Raw genomic sequence first — 16,201 nt, forward strand, 5'->3', positions numbered from 1 at the left:
TCATCAGTGAACCAGAAACTGACTTCCCTCAACCATCACGAGGTTTTTTCAGAGAACCTGCTTCACACCTTCCAGGCAGGTAAGGCCACGCCCTCTTTAGGATGCTGCGATACTAACCCTCCTGCCCCCGCGCTCCCCCCTCCAGCGCTGACATATGCTGATTTAAATCATCCCTGCAGGAATCATGAGCACACAGACAAGCAGAAAGCGCTGAGCAGAACATTCCCGCACCTCGACACTCACAGCTCAGGTGAGTTTCTCACATTAAATCTTAAAGGAATCACATTTTTAGAATTTGATTCACCTGAATCACTACTATCAATTTATTATTTATTGTTTTATAGTTTCATAAGGTTTTGCTCAGTTAAATTTCATAAAAGCAACTAGAAATCTAAATGGGCATAAATCTATTCTGCTTCTTTGGGAGAAGTGGGAAGTTGGTCCCATTTTCTTTTGTACAAAATATGACAATTTAACAGAGTTTATGACGATTTCACAGAGTTATTGTCATTACATAGCTCCAACGAAACAGTGAAATATTCTGGTGTGCAGATGATGAAAACTGGAGCTGCTGTTTTAAGTTTGAGGTGTTTAAGTTTGCTACCTTTGTCTCAAAAGCCTGGACCAGAGGCAAGATGGACTATTTCATTATTATTCATTCTCACTATGCTTTACAGTACAACATAGAACTGCACATTATATATATTGAAAATAAAGGTTTAAAGAGCTGCTTGGTAAAGCTGACTGAGTTTGTTTTCTTTGACATTTATTGACTGTTTATTATATATAAAATTGTGGCGTCCAAAGCTGTAAAATCTTCATTATGTTATATCTTATCTACGTCAGTATATCAGCTTCTGTTTTTGCATCTGAACAACCTTTCACTTCATCAAATGTGTTTTTCGTAGCAGAAATACAATCATACACTTACAAATTTCAACATCAGAAATGTTATTAGAGTCATCAGGTACAGCTTTTAATATGTCTACGATGACATCTGACCTTACATGTCTGATTTTAAACACTGACTCTGTATTATTTTTTGCTCATTTGCTGTAGTCTCCTGTTAGGAATGGAACGTGGATTCGTCCTGCTGGTCGCTGCATTGACGGTTTATGTGGCTTCGGGTGTCCAAGGGACAGGTCATTTGTCATTTGCCAATGATACACAGGTTGGCTTTATTTCATTTTTACCCTCTCAGCATAAACACTATCTTGACCTTTGTACCATAAGAAGATAATCATGATGTTTGTTTAATGAGGTCACATTTCATAGTGCTGCTTTAATATTATCTAATATTGATCGAGAAGAGAAAACTGCTAGAACCTACATGTATGTACACCATCTCTCTTTGGCTGAAAAAAACATTAGACAATAACTTCAGTCGTACTTGTCACAAATCGGTGAAAACTGCTTTAACTCAGCAAAGTTGTTCAGATAACTCAGTCAACCTGCTTCTTGGAACAGCTGCTGCCTGATAAAGTCAATTTTACATAAGATTTGCATTTGTACACGTATAAACAAAGTCAGCTAGAAGTAGTGACTCATCTTAAATACCTCTCACTGTCACATTGCTGAAAATATCCAACTTCACCTTGATAAGCAAATGTTTCCACTGGAAGTATTCTAAAAAATGCATTAAATGTAGTTTTACCAACCAAATATTGTCACAACTTCTCATGACACATGTATAAAATGTCTACTCTTGTGACCTGGTGTATAAATACCTGTGTGTCTGTCAGGTGAACATCACTCAGGCTGGCTGTGGAGTCACTAAACTGTGTGTGGCGACACCAGATGGCTGTGATCCTACAGGAAACACCAGCTGTCTGTTCCTGTCTGTGATCGCCAGCACCCCGGTGGCTCCCAATGGCACTGACCTGTCCGTTGAACTCAGGGGAGACTCCATGGGATACGTCGCCATGGGACTCACTGCGAATGCTTCAGAGGTAACACACACACAACCACGAGTGTGAAAATTCAACGCAGCGGAGGTCAATTTCAAACATCTTTTTGCTGAATTGGACAAATAACTGTAACTCACATTAACTGGATTTTCCGGGACTTGGCCTTCAAAGGTTTGCTCCTTCAGAAGACCTTCAGACCAGGCTGAACCTCCTTCTCTTTGCCAAATGAGCGAGTCTAGATTAACAGAGACCAAATGTAATGCTGTGAAAAGCAGCCATGGTTTGTAAAGTCAAAGATTTCCACCATGAAGTTCCCCTCGAACAGTGAACAAAATGCACCTACTTGTGGTAAAATGAGACGTGTTTTAGGGTATGTGAGTTTAATGAAAAACACCTGGCAAATATTATATATTGCCCAGCTCTCAGTGTATAAAAGCTCAGGTAAAAAGCAAATGGACTTCCTTTTCTACACTTTTATTGGCCGAGTTCATCACAAAATGCTGTTAATAAAACCTGGCCATATGACAATTATGAACTTGATATGTTATGTATTGAGCAGAAAAAGACCGCCTCAATCTTCCTCACTGAACAATAATTCTCTTATAAAATACGGAAGGCTATATTTTTATTTTGGGGAAAAGAAGGCTTCATCCTTCCGGTTCAGGTCCTGATATGAGACAGTATGAAATAACGTTTTCCTCCATGTTTGCGATCGGTGCTACATGGCTGCTATGTTTTCACGGACAAGTGATAAACCGGTGTTTTAAACTATAGTACATCATGTTTTGACGTCTCATCTGCCGTAACACACAGTTTAAAGTAGCGTTAACTCAACATTAAAAACCAAGCAACAACAAAAAAAAATTCACAAACCTTCAACTGTCATCGTTAGCAACTGTCCAACTAGCTATCAAAGCTAGCGAGCTAACATTAGTCATACCATTAGGACAAACACTGGTGCTGACAAGTCTGATAATGTTGACATATTATCATAAGTTTGCACATTTAAAACCACACTGAAGTACAGCAACCTCATAATAACCTCCAAGCGCTTATTTAAGGCTGTGACCAACTTAAAGCTAACGAACTTACCATGCTAGCAGCTAACACAGTAGTTGAATAGAGTATAGACACAACATTAGCAGCTAGCCTGTTTGATGAATTGATGTGAAATGTGGGTCATAAAGCAGAATGGTTCACATAACTATATTAAAGTAAAAAAAAATACAACAAAGAAAATAATAATGACCAACTGCCAACATTCAACAATGCTTCTTTGGATGTCCAAGGCTAACACGATAGCATTGGCTCCCCAAAATACACCAGACAAAAGAAAATGGAGCTCATTAGATGACTTTTTGGATAAAAGAGCAATTACGTAAGAGCGGCGCCCCAGGCCATACTAAATTATTGAACACATAATCTCTGTGTATAATCACTGACCTCTGCCATGGCCGGAGGTGCTTCTCTTCGGCGAGGCTAAACCTTGTGGGATTGTGGTCTTGTGAAAGCTGCTTGTCGGGGATCCAAACTCTGCAGAAGAGCATTAGCTTCATCCCAGCGCGTTTGTCCTTGAAGCTCATCCAGTTTTACATATTTGTAGCTCTAATGACGGATGAGATTAGACTTTTTCATCACTGTAAGACTGTCCCCACAAACTAATTTAAACCTCACTGGTCTGTATTTTAGCTCAACAACAACAACTACCACAGTTTGTCCATTTCTCTTGGAAAGCGCGACACTCCGCACCTGTTTACGTTTTGTTGAAAGACACCATGATGCATTGAAGTGATATCGGGTGCTTCTCGTGTTGCGTTCTGGGGCCGCTCGGAAATATTTTATTTTTCTTTATTGTTAAAAAAAAGAAGCTTTTTTGTATTTAGAAATTGTTAGCATCCCGTGGACTAAACAATATTTAGTACAATGTTCAAAATACAAGCTGCTTACATGGTTAATTAATTTAATTTCAATTTAAATAAATTTAAATTTAACTTCATTTTTCATGTAATTTAAAGTCAGGAATTTTTGCTCCTCGAGACTATGAAAATATTCTGCACAGCAGCGTATCAGTTTAACAAAGGCGATGTCATATGAGAGCCATGTCAGACCTGTTAAAAAGAAGTTAAAAAAAAAAAAGAAAAAAAAAGATATGTACACAATGGCTTCAAATATCGGAACAGGTGATCATACTGGGAACAAGAAATGCAGGAAACTTAACTCTTGTCCAGACTATTTCATCACTTTATTGATTTATTTCCAGCCTTAACAAAGACACTTGTATAACACTGGAATTTGTTATTGTCTTCACTTCAAGGAAGCCATCTCATCCTTTCACCGCTAATTCTTTCCTCAGGGCACCACCATGCTTTTCATCTGTGCACAAAACAGCACGGACAATGGGACGTTTTTCTTCCAGACAATGCAGAGAAACAACACTGACGATGCACTCTCCCCGACAGAGACGGTGAGGCCTTAAATTTACAGTTATTCAGAGGGATGGAGAATGTGTTCCATTCTTTAAGCGCAAGGAATGTGTAATATACGGTATTTATCATCTTTTATTCTATGTCATGTTACATCTTCAGAGGGTGACAGAAATTCGAGGCTTGGTGAAAAACAACGTGATCCAGTGTGAGTTCAACATCCCGGATTTGAACGCCACCAACACCAGGTCGAGCCATGCTACCACTTTCACCATCCTCCTCGGGACTGGAAGTTTTGATGGGAGTAAGTGGACACAAATTAACGCACACTGTACATAATATCATTTTGATTCACAACATAATTTCCCCACAGAGCCAACATTTGTTGTTGCACAAAAGCATTGGTGCGTGTTCACAGAGCACAAGCTGATCATAAGTGGAAAAACAACTTTAATAATAACTGATTACTGTATGTTTTTTCAATGTCAGTACACACATATTTGACACCAAATTACTGGCGAAAATACTTAGATATCTCAGTTTTCACCTAGTGGCATGAATGACAATCAACCAATAATTTCAGCACAGATTTTCAAGATAAAGGTCACCTTTAAAATGACCAGACCCAATTAGCTAACTTATCATGCTAGCAGCTAACTAGCATAGAAGGCAACATATACTGAAGCAAAAACAAACAAATACAACTGTTAACATTCGTCAGTGGTTCATCAGTTTTGGATAAACTTAAAAGTTTGAGCATATACAGTTATACGTAACCTAATTACTTTATAATGACTTCCAAGTGCTTCTGTGTAACTTTGACACTTACCCAGCTAACTGCTAATTATCATGCTAGGCGCTAGCTAACATAGTTGGATAGAGATATAGCAGCTAGCCTCTTATCAATGAATGTGAAATAATTTTAAATGTGTACAGTTTCCGACAATACACACACTTAAGTCAAAATAAAATAACTGTCTTTAACTATTTTTAAACCCACCCCAGTTTGGGGATGGTCTGCCTTCATCAAAAAAAAGGGGGGGGGGGGGGGATTTGGAAACTGCCGTTGATTTACGTTACATTTCACCTGTAAATGAAGTGAATTTAATGCATCTTATTGTGACTTTGAGCTGCACATCCACACTCCTGTCAGTGAGGACACGTCTGACCTCCCGCTCTGTCCTCTCATGTCATCCTTCAGACACTCCCGGCCCCTTCAACATCTCCCTGAACAGCGGTTCTCTCAACCTCGCCGACCCGGCCAGCAACATCGCCACCACACCTGCGCCCAACGTCACCATGACCACCAGCAACACTACATCAGGATCCAGTGCAGCTGTCCACCCTCATGGTAAACATCAGCCAGCCATTTTACATTTGCACGCTAGACTGAACTGAGGCTCTAGAGACATAATCATCAATTAAAGCAAACGTCATCAAGAACCTCACCTCAGGATTCGTTTGTTAGCTGTTCTGCAGCTTTTGCAAAATTCTATTTTAAAAAACCACGAGGAACATGTCTGTCATCACACAGTGTCTGAAGTTGAAGTCCTCTGCATAATGAGGATTATTCAGAGTTATTCAGAGGACATTGTGTTTGGAAAGAGGTGTGACTTCAGCTTCCGTGGTGGAGGCGTGGAGACGTATCTCAAATCCTGGACAAATAAAAGCTTGATACCGGAGAAAAAAACGACCATGCCATTTAAGAACAAACACAGGAGCTTAACAAACAAACGTTTTCTGATAAAGCCTTTTGTCTCTTTGTCCCCGCCAGCTGTGCTGCTGCTGAGTGTCCTCACGCTGTCCGTCATGACGGCCTAAAGGTCCGGGAGGAAGTTGCACCCCGTTGGATGCAATGAAGACGGTGGATGTGCTGGATTTACGGGTGTCAGCACACTGTATAAAATGTTCTTACTGAACTTATGAAGAAGTGTTTAAAGTATATTTTGCACTGCTTGTACCTGAGATGTACTTTGAGCTGAGGCTTCAGCTAAAAGTTAATGATATTCATTTTACTTGCAAACACTTCTTGTGGTTGAAGTAACAAAATAATTCTTTCATTTTCTGCACAGGACTCAAGAAAAAGGTGTTGCAATTTGAGTTTAGCATTTGTGTAAACTTACCCTCCTCCTGCTCATCTGGCGTCATAAGCACTTTCTGCAAATTTACAGTGGAACTAGTTTGAGTTGTGACAGACCTCCAAAGTCTTTCCAGGGAAAACCAGCCAGGGTGTTTATTATGTTTTAGTATTTACGTGTGAATGTACTGTGACTGTAAAATATTTGAAGGGACAGCTAAAAAGGTCCACATAATCTGAAGTTCTAATAAAATTGAAACTATGGTTTACTTGTGTCGATGGATGTTTACCACAGATGCGATCTTAGCGTTTGCCTGTTTTCTCTTCTAATAAATGTAGCTAGCCCGTGGGCCTGCTTACAACCCATTGGGCCACTCGAGCTGGTTTAAACCATTTAACTTTGTAGTGATATGCAGATACAGAGAACTCAAGAACTTATTACAGCACTCATAACTTTCAGAACCAGAGGTTAGCGTCTGATATCGCTGTGTTGTTGTTCCTACATCATAATTAATGTTGCTCCAGGACCATTTTTTGTAACGGACCCATGAAGTTTTTATGATGTGAGAGCTTTGAGACTCAAAACACAATTTTCAAAACCAAAGCGAGCAGGACTTTGTTGTCTAAATGTTGTGTTATAGGAACAACGCTGACAGAACAAATCCAGATAAGACGAACGGCTGCAGTGTCAAATTCCAAGTTCTGATAAACTGGTTTTCCTGTAAGCTATCAAGCATCAAATGAGGGAAATGAAAAGTCCACGTTTCGCCCCAGAAATCAACACAAAAGCGCTTTCCATTTTAATATTTTATTGCAATTTATTCCTTTACAGTTGAACTGAAACTAAATAGTATAAAAAACTGACATTAACATACAGACACACAAGGTCAAACAAACTCACCGATGAGGAAAACAAACACTGAACCTAAAAACAGTCTTTTGTAGCTGAACTTCCGTCCTCGCGTTAAGACATGTCCGTCGAGCTGTCGTCTCTGAGAACATTAACAGTCCATGTTTCCGCCTTCTCCTGAAGACGAGTTATGACGCAGTAAAAACACAAACCAAAACCTACAGCTAGTTATTCCTGTTACAGTGATCCTGGACAACTGGCCAAAAGAAAGAGAAATGGCGTTAGGGACGATGGGCCGACAGAGTGTGTGTGTGCACCATGCTCGTGTGTGTGTGTGTGTGTGTGTGTGTGTGTGTGTGTGTGTGTGCGCGCATGTTTGCTTTTTGGATCTACAACGTGAGTGTCAAATCAAGAGTCCGAGTTCCTACTGGAAGCTGCGTGTACGCTGCATGCGCCGACAGGGCCCGTGTCTACGAGTCCTCTTCGCCGTTGACACTGTCGCCGTCGTCGTCACCTTCCACATGCTCTCCTTCCTCCTCCTCCTCCTCCTCCTCTTCCTCGTCCTCTTCGTCCCCCCTCTCTTGACTCTTCACCTGCAGTTTGAGAAAGCACGTTTGTGGGAGCGAGACAATGATGTAACAATGAAACATCATCAGCACGACAGCATGTGACAACAGCAGCAGATCATGATGTAAAAAGACTATTTCAACATGCATCCGTCAGGTGGTAACTTCCTGGCTGGAATAGGTTAATCTCTACAGCAAAAGCTCAAAGTTTTCAGAAGAGATTACCTTCAGTATTACACAAACATACTGGCGTGTAGAGCTGCAGCTCATGATTTTTGCCTTCAGCAGCTTTGAATATCACCTGACTGATACTCGATGTCTGAGGTGGATACAGGTCTCGATATTTGAGATTTAAAATAAGATTCCGTAACAATATATGAGGCAATATTCCATATTAAATACAGTTTTGCATTAATGTCAAAAATTCATTTCTGTTATTAGTTAAATTCACTGCGTCACAATGTCAGCTGTGTCTCCCATTCAATGCACTGACAGGTGTCCTGACTTGTGTGTGCAGCCTTGGTCAGAGTAAACCTTCGTTCAGCCTCACCTCTTCCTCCTCCAGCAGGTCTCCCTCCTCCTCTTCCTCATCGTCGTCCTCGTCCGAGTCGTTCATCTCCTGGCTCTCCCGGTCTCTCTTCATGCCCTCGTCCTTCTTGTTGCTTGGGTGCGGAGGTGAAGTCACCTCGCCTGGCTCCGTTTTTATACTCTTAGCTTCTGCCAACAGGGATGCATATTTAGGACTTAGGAAATATTAAATGAGGTTGTAAGAAGAATGCAGAGAAACTGTAGTCGTTTCAGACACTTGGAGTGGATTACATTTATGAAACATGACTGTGCAGCTGTGAGCTCTTTGTTTCTAGGTGTTCATTGAAACCATCTTTTCTCCAGCAGGGTTCAGACACTCTATAGACCCACTAAAACACACCACGTCCCCCTACCTGACTTCTTGCTGTGGTCCTTCTCCATGCGCTCCAGGCTCTCCAGCAGGTCGTCCACTTTGCTTTTGATTTGGGTCAACTCCCGCTTGATGGTCTGCAGCTCGTCCACTTTCACTGCAGAGAAAAGGGAGCGAGAGCCAGGGTTACAAAGACACCTCGGTGGTCAACAAACCGTTGGACTGTCCGGGAGTGAAATGTAATCTGGATTTCAATGGATCACAACTGTGGGAAAAAGACTGAAATGGGGACATCTGGCAGGAATCTGATCCAACTATCACCTCGTGGGAGATGGAAATGTGCATATAGCTGTCCTGGATTTTCATTCCTTGACAGCACTCTATTAGGTTTTGCTGCTCGATAAAGCTGCGCTTACTTGTTCTGGACGAGGAAGTCCTCTGACTGCTCTTGGAGGAAGAGGAGAAGCTGCTCTTGGTTCGCCGGCTGCTTCCTCCGCTCAGGCTGACCCGCGGACGCTTGGACGGGATCACGGCCCGCGACAAGGGGGGAGGTGGAGCGGGGACGCGGGACGGGTACGAGTACATTCTGGTATCAAACACAGAACAATATAATGAACAGACTCTGAAATAGACTGAAGGACTCTGTGTCTTTCCAGCTGTGGTCAACATGGACACTTGTACGATGAGGACATAGAGAGAATACTGACTGATGAGTGACAGACAAAAAGGTGACCTGTCTGTTTCTTTCAAGCTGAGAGACAAACATTTCACTCACCTGTCGTAATAATCTCTCTGAAAGTCGTAGTCGAGGTCAAACGAGGAACTGCTGTTCATGAGGAAGAATGAAAAGAGTCTGAGTGAGGAAATATGTCAATTCTTTCCAAAGTCTGTCTTCTCATGTCAGGTGAAGGATCAGATTTATTACTTTTCTGGTTTACTTCCTGGATGGTTTCTATTTCTTTTCGTCATGCTCTCTTGTGATGTTTTTCTTGAGAAGTGTGAGAGTTGCGACAGTTTGTATGAAAGTGACTGACCTGTACATGTCTCCAGCGGAGCGTTTGGTGGTTTTTGACCTGTGAGGTTTGGGTTCTCCAGCCAGGTTGATGTCTGAGAAAAATATGTCACAGATCAACGACAAGACTTCAAATCCACTCACTTTAATGTTGAGATTTTTCAGATTTTAAGGGAGCCTTTTTTACCATGTTCACAGTCCGCACTGGAAACTGACATTTCCCAGACGTCACACACCCAGATTTCATTTTATTTTATCACCGCTGTCTTCCACTGCAGTGGTCCTCAAACTAGAGGTCAAATATGTTTTTTTTTCTTCAGACTTGGCTCTACTCTGCTTTTCTTATGAGGAACTTTTACCTCTGGAGGCCTCAAACATCACTCGAATCAATCAGTCTAAGAAAGAAAAATGGCTCTTTAGCTAACTGTTAGCATCTATTAAACATATGCAACCTTTTACAGGACTTAATAGTGTTTTAAGGGTCACAAGCTGAAAAGGTCAGAGGTCACTGGGCTACTGGAACCTGTTTAAAAGAACAGCTTTACCGAGGATGTGACTTACATTTAAAGTACATCAATGAGAGCATCCAATAGAGAGGCTTAATGAAGGAGGACTGTAATCAAAGTTTGCTTTTATGTTAAAAAAAGTAAAGAAACTGACTCCCTACCAAGTACTTGTCCGACAATCATCCTGCCGTCCTCCCCATTGACGGCAGACCGGGCGTTCCTCTCGTTGGCGTACTGAACGAAGGCGTAGCCCTTGTGGACAGAGCAGCCTACGATCTTGCCGTATTTGGAGAAGATGGCCTCCACATCCGCTTTGGTGACCAGCAGGGTGTTGAGGTTGCCGATGAAGACCCGAGAGTTGAGGGAGCGTGGGTCGGTCCTGTTGGTGACGTTGCTGCTGGCCATGAGGCTGGAGGTGGTGGGTGAGCGACTAGCAGGAAGACACACAGACACATAAGTCCCAGATTTAGTGGCAGAGGAGTTAACGTTCACCCCACTGAGCTACTCCTGCCGCCGCCAGGTCACACACTGCCGTCTCCCCGCTGTGGTGCCTGCAGTCAGGACTGCAGTGGACGTCAGCAGTTTCCTGGGGGGTTAAAATGTTTTAAATCAAAAATAGACAAGTGCTGACGACAAAATCTGGAGGACGCCGTGACATGGAGCCATTTACCCCGTTTGTATCAACAGGAGGTGGGTCAAACCAGTCCTTAATATGAGGCTTTAAAATTACTGAGGAATTGTCATCAGCCTGGACTTTCATGAAATGTACGAGCAGCACGTGAAGCGGCATTTTATTTTTCAATGGCCGCCAATTACCTCAGTATAAAAATAACGGTGAATGATAGGAAAAAAAGAACAACATTCATTTCACATTCGGCATCACTTGCTCGCACAAATCAAGCATAATAAGCATCCACATCTGGGGCCTGTCACAAACACAAACACATACTGACCAGACAGTATATGTGAGATCACAGGACCGGGGCCACAATGAGCCTTGCTCACTGAATTAAGCATTGCTGCATTCACTGAAAGGTAACAGTAGCATACAAACCTTTAAATCTCACAGCCCTAAACATCATTATATTTGCTTTAGGTATTCCAGTATATGAAGTGTGGTTCTGCTGTTCGAAGGTCTACTATGGAGCTTTCAAACCAAACAGTGTTATACTGCAGCATGTTAAATATAGTGAGGTTAAATGAGGTCCAGTACACCACTGGAGATTATATTCAAAGCACTCTGAAATAGCCCATCGACTTGAAAGACTCCACGAGGGCAACATATAATTCTAGTTGGAATAAGAAACCACAGAGGTGTCACCGCTTTCGTAATGGCCTGCTGAAGCTAAATCCCGTATATTACAACTGTATTGACACAAATAACCGCCAGCAGTGCTTTCCACAGGGTGTTTACACATCTGAAGGACAAACAAAAGGCAAACTGGTGAACATCGGAGCTATAAGTCAAACGCTTCAGAGGAAACCATTTCAACGGGACCTGGAACCTCTTGAAGGTGCCAGACACGTCTGCATTTTGCAAAAGCTGTGAGGTGGGATCAACTGTTTAGAGTTTGATGAGTTCAGAGGTTTAGAGACGGGTGATAAAAATCAGCATTTTAACTCGATATTCATTCACTGAACTTTGAGCTGACTGCTGGTGCTTTCTTACAGTATTAAATTAGGGGGTGCTTTGTTTCTGGGGATTAGTCAGGTGATTATGATGAAACAGAAACAGCTATTGGTCATTTCACAGCTGCAGTCAGAAATGTCCAGAAAACAATCACTTAGCTGTCGTGACCATTCCAACGCTGCATATCCAAAAAACAGGATATGATACTATTACTCCAACAGACACAAGGGAGGGTGTGTTCTCAGTGAAGCCCAGAGTCTTGTGTGAATTTGGAGATGGCCAGTGAGCCCCGATGCAGCAAACATGATAAAAGCAGTGGCATCAACAGTAACGCCCCCTGGCTGACAGGGGGTCGAACATTCATCACTCACTCCATAGCGTCTGTGTGCAGGGCTGTCGTCTGTCTGATGTTTGACACTGTGGGCTGGGATCAGTTTGGGCTGGTGTGTCGACCTTCACCTTCGCCCCTCGCGATTTATACTGAGGTGACAGAAAACACACCTCAGTCAAGCTGAGCAGGGTTATCTTGTACCAAGGCTTACCTGGATGGGGTGTGTACAGGAGTCAGGAATGAGGCAAACACAGTAACACAGCTCTTAACAGAGAGAAGGCAAGAAAAAAAAAAGAAAAAAAAAAAAAGGTGCGTCTCCGAGACTATCCCATTACAACTAACCACTCTGGGACTGCAGCCGGGCCCAAATACATGTGCAAGTGCAACGTCTGTTGCTATTAAGCATAACCTGTGAGACATGAGAATACATATCCAAGCTTTAGAGAAACAAACCTAGGGACTGTATATGACTGACAAAACCATTACATTCATATCACTAACTGAACAGAAAAGTACGCTGGGTGGGCCTCGAGTTAATTCACATGCTTCTGCCCTCAACAGACATGGTTGTATATGTTAGTTTGTACTGTTTAATCAGTGTAGTTGAAGCTCTTTTACAGTGTAATGTCAGCAGAGATCACCTTGAGCCACAAACCTCCTAAAAAGGACACCAAAGTAAAATGCTTCATGTTCTCTGGTAACCTTGAAGAAATCATGTGAACTTATCAAAGGTTCGTTGCTTAAACGCAACTAAAAACAAATGTTGATTACAGGCATTGTCAAATTTAACAATCAACAAGTGGCTTGACTAGTATAACTAGACAAACAGGATTACCAAATTCAATCCACAATTGAAAATCTAATCAAAGGCAGTCCCACTTATTACACACTCTTTAAGCAAGGAGGAATGTCAGTTTGGAGTGACGTGTTAAACAGGTTATGAACTACTGACTTCTAATATATGAATGATTCAAAACTGGATATAGCTCATGACAATTATTACTGTTAGTAACTCAAAAGTAATATGAAACTTGAATTTTAAGTTAAAGAGACCTCACTATTCACACTCAATGTGATAAATGATGGAAAACAGAATTATTTTATACAAAATCTTATAGCACCAGCATTTAGTATCCTGTACATGCAGTCCCTTATTGTGATGTGTTTGAATTCCTAAGTATTTCCCATTTAATGTAAGCACTTTTAGTCACTGGCCTGCCTCTAATGGAAAAGACTAAATGGGGCTTATGGGTGTACCTGCAGCCTAGGAGTGAATGTGAAGGCATGGGTTGATTTTGATACACATAAACAGCCATAATACTCTTTCAGATTGATAAACGTTTAATTAATAAAATGTGTAATTGACACGTTATGTAACAAAACTGAGGCCACTGGCAGTCCAAAGCTTCCAAAATCAGAAAAATCACTCTTCATCAGGGGAGGAAAAAACACGGGAAAAATCTACTCCACAAAAAACAAACAGAGCAGCATGAGGCAGAGGGGCCAAGTCTGGGGATTATCAAAAATTACCTAAAACATCCACACCACACCCGCCTGGAACACCGACAGCGCCACCACCAGGCCTTAGTGTGAAACACAGGCCCTGCGCTAGCTTCGGCGGCTCAAAGCCTGCTAGCATGGCTAACGCAGGCCAACCACCAATTGTAAAGCACAAAAAAAATACACTGCAATCAGACCAGATCCTCCGCTTGCAAAAACCAAAACCTGCAAAATTCAGGTAAATTTGTAGTCGATAATCTGTAAACCATAATGGATCAGGATGAAGCTGCGACTATAAAACCAAAAGAGCCTCTGACGATGTTAGCTAGCGCTAACTTAGCTGGTGGGCTGGCTGAGAAGCGTGCCAAAAACAAATCAGTCCCGTCAAAGAAGTCTTCACAATAAACGCTACAAAAACAAAGCTATACAAACTTGCAAAAAGGGGATGAAACTGTAACTAAGATGCATCCAAAGCGTCGTTTCTAAAAACCACACCCAACGTTCGTGTTTTTGAGGGGGATGAGCGTCTCCAAGTTAGCTAAGCTAGCTACCTCGCTAGCCAGCACATTACGTTCTGTCCACTGGCAAAATAGAAAAAGCATCGTTGAAAAAAATCCAAAAACAAAAGAAAAAGGAAGGAAAAATGAAAAAATGTCTGGGAACAAAATACTCACCACGACCTTTACGAGTAAAATGTCTTGCTTTCGGCAAAATCTGTCAAATTGTTAGTTAGGTCGTCCCTTTTGAGCACAAGCGAGTCACCCCCTGAGCAGCGAGCTAGCTTTCTTCTAGCCACCGAGCTAACGTAAAGAGATGGCGCAGTACAGCACAGTGGTGCTGGTTTTTAATTACAGAGCAGCCCGGGGGGGCGGTGTCGGTGACTGAGACATTCCATAAGCATCACCGCAATTCTCGGTGTGACCTGTTATTTAAAACATATTCACCTGTTGTCTTTTCAAATCTGTCCGTCCTGTCTCCTAATTAAAGCCTCCAAATGTTTTGTTTTGTCTTAATTTGTGATCAAGCAAACGGAAATGTGCGTTACATTCATAAATCGTGTGAGGCCTAAATCCCAAATATTTTTCTTTAATGGTTTTGGTTCTCTTGGCAGGAAAAAATATTACAACTGTCGACCTACTGCATATAGAAGATAGGAAAAACCTGTGTACTCGATGTACTGTATGTAGTACCTGCAGTACCTTCACATTGTACCTGCATTTCTCCCAATATATAGAGCAGTACAGGGCATTTCAAGAATTGGTGCTACATGAAATACAGTATTATGACGCATCCACTTAAAAGAGATTTATGCCGAAATACAAAACATTTCTTGACTTCGTGATCAAACCTTTTTTTTAATAGCCTACCTGACACAAGGTGCAGCTCACTGGCAATCAGCCTTCAGTGACTCTCATGTGCAGCTGTGATTCATTAAGAGTTTTTCCCCCTTTTGGTGAGTTGTTTTCATTGACTTCCCCACCACCCAATAACCCAGAATCTTTGCTTTATATCAATACAACTTTGATGCCAGTTACATGCAGAGGAATAAAAGCTGTGTGAGCACTGAATTAAACAAACAGGCACAAAAAAAACCCAATTATTTAAATGCAAACGAAATGTGGGTTATAGAAAATCTGATCGTATGAAATATTTAGGCAATAGCGTGGCAACAATGGTCGATTGTAATATTTTTCTTGTCCCATTCATCTCAAAACGCATTCGACAGCCATTTTTTTTAAATACACATCAATATTAAATATTACACTGTTGGAAAGGGACAACACGTCAGATGGTGTATTACCACAGTCATCCAGCAGGCGGCACTGCTGTTACTAAAATGAATGAAAGGAGACCGTGAACGACACATTTTTCTAAGATTACACGTTTCTAAAAGTAAAGTGAGTAGTTTCACAAACTGATGACACAACCCCACACAAAATATCCCTCATACAGTAATTAAGATCAGAATGGAGGATTATGCCCCACTTAGATGAATACATTCAAATAATTACTTTAATTAAGTTATTACTGATTCTTGTATATACTCAGAGCCTGTGGGGTTTTGGTTTGACTACAGCTCGTGGTACAGCTGATGAAATGAATGTCCTGTTTTAGCTTCTTCATGTGTAATCACAAAAAAGCTCTGAGGGCAGATAAAAGGTTTCATAAGAATAAAGTTTTGCAAGACATTTAAAACTCAGTCAAAGCCTCCACACTGTGATGGTACCCCAGCACTGGTGGTTTATTTATCTTTCCCTGATTAGACCTCCTCACAGTGCTGCTTCACTCTCCTGGACGTTAATAAGGTGCGATGACTTACACCTCCATCATGAGTGGTACATTTAGCTTGATAGCTCACCAAATTTCAACCTGAGCAGAAGTCTAATAGCCAGAATAATTGAAAACACCTGCATGTATGTATATATAAGAAAGAAAGGCTGGAAACTCGCTGTGGACATCTAGTGTGCAGGTTCACAGGACACATTTTGACTTGTCATGGA

General features: G+C 41.6%; 2 protein-coding genes across 8 annotated transcripts; one reads left to right on the forward strand and one right to left on the reverse strand.

Annotated features, from left to right (window-relative positions):
- The first annotated feature begins 215 nt into the window (after positions 1-215).
- On the forward strand, positions 216-6,151 carry LOC139338704 (putative ferric-chelate reductase 1). Its single transcript, XM_070973951.1, has 7 exons — positions 216-250; positions 1,060-1,171; positions 1,743-1,949; positions 4,261-4,371; positions 4,493-4,634; positions 5,532-5,681; positions 6,105-6,151. The coding sequence occupies exons 2-7, from the start codon at positions 1,073-1,075 to the stop codon at positions 6,149-6,151; spliced, it is 756 nt and encodes a 251-aa protein (XP_070830052.1). The 5' UTR covers positions 216-250; positions 1,060-1,072.
- Positions 6,152-7,199: 1,048 nt separating this feature from the next.
- LOC139338946 (heterogeneous nuclear ribonucleoprotein C-like) lies at positions 7,200-14,507 on the reverse strand. Of its 7 annotated transcripts, none has more exons than XM_070974303.1 (9): positions 14,375-14,507; positions 12,241-12,349; positions 10,401-10,669; positions 9,756-9,828; positions 9,497-9,547; positions 9,138-9,307; positions 8,765-8,878; positions 8,374-8,537; positions 7,200-7,850 (listed from the first exon to the last, which is right to left on the reverse strand). In XM_070974303.1, exons 2-9 carry the CDS (start codon positions 12,243-12,245, stop codon positions 7,728-7,730), a joined length of 969 nt encoding a protein of 322 aa, XP_070830404.1. In that variant the 5' UTR covers positions 12,246-12,349; positions 14,375-14,507; the 3' UTR covers positions 7,200-7,727. The 7 variants fall into 7 exon arrangements, with proteins under 7 accessions (XP_070830404.1, XP_070830402.1, XP_070830403.1 ...); XM_070974301.1 differs by having other exon boundaries at positions 8,374-8,540; XM_070974302.1 differs by having other exon boundaries at positions 8,374-8,540; positions 13,731-14,494.
- Between the last annotated feature and the right edge of the window lie 1,694 nt (positions 14,508-16,201).

The sequence above is a fragment of the Chaetodon trifascialis genome, chromosome 11 (genome assembly GCF_039877785.1).
Source record: "Chaetodon trifascialis isolate fChaTrf1 chromosome 11, fChaTrf1.hap1, whole genome shotgun sequence".
NCBI classification, from domain to species: Eukaryota; Metazoa; Chordata; class Actinopteri; order Chaetodontiformes; family Chaetodontidae; genus Chaetodon; species Chaetodon trifascialis.

Excerpts from the sequence above, each read along its gene's own strand:
- LOC139338704 (XM_070973951.1), top strand. The coding sequence starts at position 1,073 with ATGGAACGTGGATTCGTCCTGCTGGTCGCTGCATTGACGGTTTATGTG. Across the intron at positions 1,172-1,742 it reads CATTTGCCAATGATACACAG|GTGAACATCACTCAGGCTGG; the intron begins GTTGGCTTTATT and ends TGTGTCTGTCAG. Across the intron at positions 4,635-5,531 it reads GACTGGAAGTTTTGATGGGA|ACACTCCCGGCCCCTTCAAC; the intron begins GTAAGTGGACAC and ends GTCATCCTTCAG.
- LOC139338946 (XM_070974301.1), bottom strand. Across the intron at positions 9,829-10,400 it reads GATTGTCGGACAAGTACTTG|ACATCAACCTGGCTGGAGAA; the intron begins GTAGGGAGTCAG and ends TATTTTTCTCAG. Across the intron at positions 9,548-9,755 it reads TCCGCTGGAGACATGTACAG|CAGTTCCTCGTTTGACCTCG; the intron begins GTCAGTCACTTT and ends CCTCATGAACAG.